Source organism: Medicago truncatula, chromosome 4 (assembly GCF_003473485.1).
Source record: "Medicago truncatula cultivar Jemalong A17 chromosome 4, MtrunA17r5.0-ANR, whole genome shotgun sequence".
NCBI lineage: Eukaryota > Viridiplantae > Streptophyta > Magnoliopsida > Fabales > Fabaceae > Medicago > Medicago truncatula.
In genome coordinates, this window is record NC_053045.1 from 44562289 (window position 1) to 44568245 (window position 5957).

The following is a 5957-nucleotide window of genomic DNA, read 5'->3' on the forward strand; positions in this document are numbered from 1 at the left end:
GACCATGGACAATCCTCACTCCTCTTAACCCAACTAAGGGCCACTTGTGAGCCGGACTCTACCATCAACTTCCTCTCTTGAAGCCTCCTCTTCAAAATGTTTAGAAATGTTTGGCGAATTTTCATGCATAGCACTGAATTAGCAACAAACTATCAACAACGACAGGGCAGTCGAAAAAAGCCCCGTGGGTAATGTTTGCCGAAGGCAATACTGCAGCTAAGTTTTATAAGCAAAGTTTTATCAACAAAATGAGAATAAATGCAACGTACTTTTTCGTACAAGATCATAGCACAACACTAAAAGTCATCGATAAACAAGGTCTAGTAGCAACTAACTGCTACGTGACAGCTTCGAACAACAAAAGACAAGGACATATTACACATACAATATACAGCGTATAGGTTTTTTGTATACTGCAATTTAGTATTCAAGACATACTCCGGAATAGTACCTAAATAAGTATATTACAATTTGGCTTTAAAATTGGAGACTACCAGTTAGATAAAGTCATGGACCTCAAATGAAGAGTTCATGTGATCGACCAAATGCTTGTCAAGTCAAACATGTTTCGGTAAAAAATAACACCAGTTAGAAAGGTTCACAGAGAAGGCATCGTAATTTGTATGAAATATGAGAACTCTTCACTGCCCATTATCTAGAAGTGGAGAGTCGGTGTTAGATTGGTGCTTCTCCTTCTTATCTTCAGCTGATGATTTATCATCCTAAAGGCAGAAAAAATAACACTGTCAATTATCACTGCAAGGCTAGTTTTTACAAAGCTTCACAAAATCAGTCGGTCCTTGGGCCGGATATCGAGTTTTCAAAAAAATAAAATCATCATTGCAAAATTAATCATATGAAAAAAGTTTACAATAGGTATAAAAAAAACAAACGAACAATAACTGAATATGAAAAATTCAAAACTAATTTCATTACAGATACCACGGTCGTCATTCTTGAACAACTTGTACTTGAGTAAATCGCAGAAAGGGTTCCTACAATTATCTTCTCATTTTGAAATATAGCAAAAATGGAAAAAGTCCACATTAAAACAGCAAAGGGCATGCAAAATCTTAGAAACAGAAAGTCAAGCGGATCCATCAAAATGAATGTGATGACTGTTACCTTTTCAGCGCAATAGAAATGAAGTTTGGGAGGTGCAGCAGAGGTAGGCACAGCGGCAGAAGCAGGCATGGAGGCAGAAGCAGGAGCAGTAGGAGGAGCATATTCAGCAGCAGAAGCAGGTGGGGCAGAGGAGGGGGCAGACGTGGCAAGTTTGGAACGATAGCTGATGATCTTAGCGCCCTTTATAGATTCTACAACCTGCTTAGTAACAAACAATCACAAACTCTTCTTATGGTTGTTTCATTTGAAACTATCTAAGCTGAGATTCTCAAAAGAATTACCACACTCAGCTCCCTTATGGATTTTAAATAACAACCTGCTTAAGATTAAAACAATCCGAGTAATCTGTAAAGATGTTAACTTCCGCAGACGGTGAGTTTTGTCGCAAGAAGTCTACTATTCCATTAGGTATGGCAGGTGGTTCCAAACGAGCTTTAAATGTCTTTCTTAACTTAGCAACTTCTTTACTTGACATGGCAGCATCTTTCTTTAACAAGGCATCTACGATTGAGCGGGATGAAGATCCATCATGAAATGGTATCATTTCTATTACCAATGACTTCAAGTTACATAAAGAATGTAGCTTAACCTTCGATAAATCAGGAACTATGGAGAGAATCTAAGCAATGAGGGTGAATTAAAATCAGTTTTACACAAGTCAATTGAACTTTAACAAAACTTTAAAACCATAAAAAAACATCTTAAGAAGAAAGTACAAATAAAGCCAGAAAACATGACAATTGACCTGAAGAGTAGTTGAAGTGACTCTAAATGATTCTACATTCGCAAAGTCTAGCAGCCAGCTGAGTAGAATCAAACCATTCCCCGCTGAAGCATAAAGCTGATGTGAATCATCAATATTTACTTGTTTAACAGAGGAAAGTCCGCTCCCGCATATTTTTTGAATAAGACTACCAATAAAAGTAAATGTACAAAGACTTGGAGTAGATAGCTCTATTTTGGCAAATTTGGATGAAGTGTCATGGTAAGATAACTTCATTTTTTCCAAAGGATAATGTATAGCTAAATTGACAAGTGTCTCACTTGATATGTTGAGGATTTGAGCATCCTTTATCTTACAACAACGAATGCCCAAACTATTCAACTTTGGAAAGGCCAAAAAGGGATCAGCACAACCGCTTTCACCACCGCAAAAGACTAAATTTGCTAAATCTAAGTTGGTCAACAAAGGCAAATTCAAAGATTTTGGAAATAATGTTTCTTCAGAAGTAAAATAATAATGACCACCTCTAGGGGGAAGTGAAAGCTTAAGAGATGTAAGAGCGTGGCATGAAGAAACGCAGTTCAGAATGAAACCACTTCCACCACGGAGAGAGATTCCTAATTCGTGGAGGTGGGTATTATGGGAGCAAATATAATTTAAAATCTTTTTAAGGAGTTGAGGTTCAATATCACCACGACGATCAAGATTGAGAGCTTGCAGAGAAGTTGAGCTATTGCGAAGAGTCAAAATGTTAGACACGAATATGGCAAATTTCTTGACAGTTGAAAAGTTTGAGGAATGTAATATAAGGGTAGGAATACGTGCCCAAAGATGCTTCCATCTTGTGGACAAAACACAGGTTTGAACAGCATGTTTGGAGTCCAAAAATGATAAAATGTGAAGGATAACACACTCGGGTAAGTCACTTAGCTTGTCTTCATTTTCTTCATTTTCAGTCTCACATTGCCTTATTTTTTTCATCTTTTCTTGAATCCTGATTTTCTTGGAAGAATCGTACGCGCGCCTCATTTTCTGTATGTTAAGCATAAAAAGGAATTATAAAGCAATATTTCAAGCCTTTCTTAAAATAAAAAAAAATAAAAAAACAATACTTCAAGCCAAAGCAAATTGTTCCAAAAGCAAGTGTTATAGTACGACAATAGGGCTGACAATCAACCGAACCAACTCCAAAATAGTTCGAGACTCATTTGATAATTAACTCATTGAACTTTGTTCATGAACCAAATGAGTTGAACTCGAACTATACTGTCTATACATAACCCCACTCATTTGGTTCAGGAGCAAGCTCGACACACACTACACTATCACAAGTCTGTTAACACACATTACTTCTCTAACATTCATAATTTCAATTAAATGGGTGCCATGTTTTAACAGGATTTGAATCCAAGTGAGTAAAGTGACAAAATCAAGGATTGTTATTTTAATCAACTCATGATTTGTTACAGTGGATCAACAATATATAATTTTGATTTGTTAATTAACGTTGATATTATTCATTTTACACTCAAAAGTGTCTATATTAACAATACTTAAATGTAAATGAGGGGGAAAAAAAAGTTTGGAGGCGATCTGATTCTTATTGAGTAGGAGTGATGGGTCAGAGAAAAAAAAAATTAGAAAATTGAAATTGAGTTGGAGAATGTAGAAAAAATACCTTGTCGTCGTCGTCGAGTAGTGACTTTTTCGATGGATTTGAATGCTGCAGCAAGAACTCTCAAAAAATAGATTGAAACGCTTTCAAGGATTTGTTACTTCAATTTTGAGCGAGGGGGAAAAAGTTATTGAGGGAGTAAGCTTTTTCATTTTTTGTCCTTATCGAAGGAGTAATATATGATTGCTTAAAAAGATTAAAAATAATAATATATGAATTTTTTAGGGCATGATAATAATATTGAGCTTGGTCCCTCAACTTATTTTTTAATTTTATTTTGATTCCTTAACTTTAAATCATCTCAATTTGGTCTCATAACTTTATCTCCGTTTATTTAAGTGGTCTCTTCTGTTAAAAAAAAAAACTAATCGAAGGAACCACTTAGATAACAGAGGTAAAGTTATGGGACCAACTTGAGACGGTTTAAAGTTAAGAGATCAAAATGAAATTCAAAAATAAGTTGAGGGATCAAAGCATGTATTAAGCCTAATAAAAATAATTTTAATATCTATACCTATAATTTTAATCTAAATCAAAATAATTTCAATTAAAAAAAATTTAACATTATTAATAATAATAATAATAATGAAATTAACATATACAAAAGAAATATATTCCAAAATCTATATAACAAGAATCTAAATTTAATTATTGAGTAGATTAATTATTGATCAGACTTTCCTACTTATTAATAATCGAACTTCAAATTACCACTATTTCTTTCTCCAAAAATTGGATGGTATATTATACTATAACACTTTTTTTTCTAATGAGTCAAATGTAAAAAAAAAAAAAAAATTATTGGAAGGTATATTAACTTATTTTTGAATTTCATTTTGGTCCCTTAACTTTAAACCGTCTCAATTTGGCCCCATAACTTTACCTCTGTTATCTAAGTGGTTCATTCGATTAGTTTTTTTTTAACAGAATGGACCACTTAAGTAAACGGAGATAAAATTATGGGACCAAATTGAGATGATTTAAAGTTAAGGAACCAGAATAAAATTCAAAAATAAGTTGAGGGATCAAAGCATGTATTAAGCCTAATAATATATATGATTTCCTGCAGAAAAATAATATATATATATATATATATATATATATATATATATATATATATATATATATATATGATTGTTTAGCTTTTCTAGTTTTGGCTTATAAAATTTATTTATTTTTTGCACATGAGAACAAACATCATTTATGTTTAGATCTTGTTTCCTTTGTAAATATATTTTCTATATTCATTTATAAAAAAAAAATGATACGATACTTTGAAAGTAAAGCATTATGATAAAAAGAAATGAAATGTTCGAATTTTGATTGGAAAAGTACTCATATTCAGTGATCAGCATGTATTATCTCTTCTAGAAGGAATATATTGTTAGAGTATATGTAAATATATTATATGTAAATAGCAATAAGTAGCATATCAATCAGTAGTATGATACTGAGTTAATTAGTTTCGGTTACCACCATAATTATGGCTAAGTCAACTATTGTAATTGGTGTATATAACCACAATCCTGTTAATGAAATAAGGAAGCAATTATATTCTTTCATGGTATCACAAGTCTAGGGTACGATCCATATTGCTTCCGCCGCACCCTAGCTCTCTTCTCCTTCCTTCTCTAATTCTCTCATGGCAACCCCCACGACTGAATCTACCAAATTCCACCCGGCTCTTGCTGTTTCTAATATCAAGAACCATATCTCCATCACTCTTGAGATCGAAAACGTCCAATATGCGACATGGGCAGAACTGTTCAAGATTCATGCCCGATCTCACAAGGTCCTCCACCACATCATCCCGCCGGCGACAGGCAAATCGAAGGGCCCTAAAACAGATGATGAAAAGGAATTGTGGTCAACCCTTGATGCTGCGGTCCTCCAATGGATCTATTCAACAATTTCGCACGATCTGCTGCATACTATCATTGAACCAGACGCCACCGCGATGGAGGCGTGGAATAGGTTGCGTGATATATTCGAAGACAACAAAAATTCTAGGGCTGTAACACTTGAGCAGGAATTCTCCTCTACCAACATGGAAGATTTCCCAAACGTTTCTGCCTACTGTCAACGACTCAAGGAGTTGTCAGATCAACTCAAAAATGTTGGTGCACCGGTCTCAAACAACCGTCTTGTCCTTCAAATTGTGGCTGGCCTCTCTGAAGCGTACAATGGAGTAGCCACACTCATCCGCCAAAGTGATCCTCTTCCACAATTCTATCAAGCTCGCTCAATGCTCACTCTAGAAGAAGCCGGTCTCATGAAGAAGGTTGCAACCAGCGGGGGTGCAGCCATGATGGCTCGTGAAACTAGTGACAGTCCCTCCCTCTCTAAAAATTACCAACAAAACCGTAATAATCATGGCGGTAAACATGGTCAGAATCGTCAAAATAGTGGCAAGAACAATGGTGGCCGCGGAAG

General features: G+C 35.0%; 1 protein-coding gene across 2 annotated transcripts; it reads right to left on the bottom strand.

The window, feature by feature from the left end:
• Nucleotides 1–255: 255 nt before the first annotated feature.
• On the bottom strand, nucleotides 256–3678 carry LOC11410798 (F-box protein At4g22280). Of its 2 annotated transcripts, XM_003608258.4 has the most exons (5): nucleotides 3528–3678; nucleotides 1871–2881; nucleotides 1442–1744; nucleotides 1126–1323; nucleotides 256–722 (listed from the first exon to the last, which is right to left on the bottom strand). In XM_003608258.4, the coding sequence occupies exons 2-5, from the start codon at nucleotides 2876–2878 to the stop codon at nucleotides 642–644; spliced, it is 1590 nt and encodes a 529-aa protein (XP_003608306.2). In that variant the 5' UTR covers nucleotides 2879–2881; nucleotides 3528–3678; the 3' UTR covers nucleotides 256–641. The 2 variants fall into 2 exon arrangements, with proteins under 2 accessions (XP_003608306.2, XP_024636715.1); XM_024780947.2 differs by lacking the exon at nucleotides 256–722 and having other exon boundaries at nucleotides 1183–1323; nucleotides 1407–1744.
• Between the last annotated feature and the right edge of the window lie 2279 nt (nucleotides 3679–5957).

Coding starts and splice junctions, on each gene's coding strand:
- LOC11410798 (XM_003608258.4), bottom strand. CDS start 2,878: ATGAGGCGCGCGTACGATTCTTCCAAGAAAATCAGGATTCAAGAAAAG. Junction 1,745..1,870: donor TCACTTCAACTACTCTTCAG/GTCAATTGTCAT, acceptor CTCATTGCTTAG/ATTCTCTCCATAGTTCCTGA. Junction 723..1,125: donor ATTTCTATTGCGCTGAAAAG/GTAACAGTCATC, acceptor TTCTGCCTTTAG/GATGATAAATCATCAGCTGA.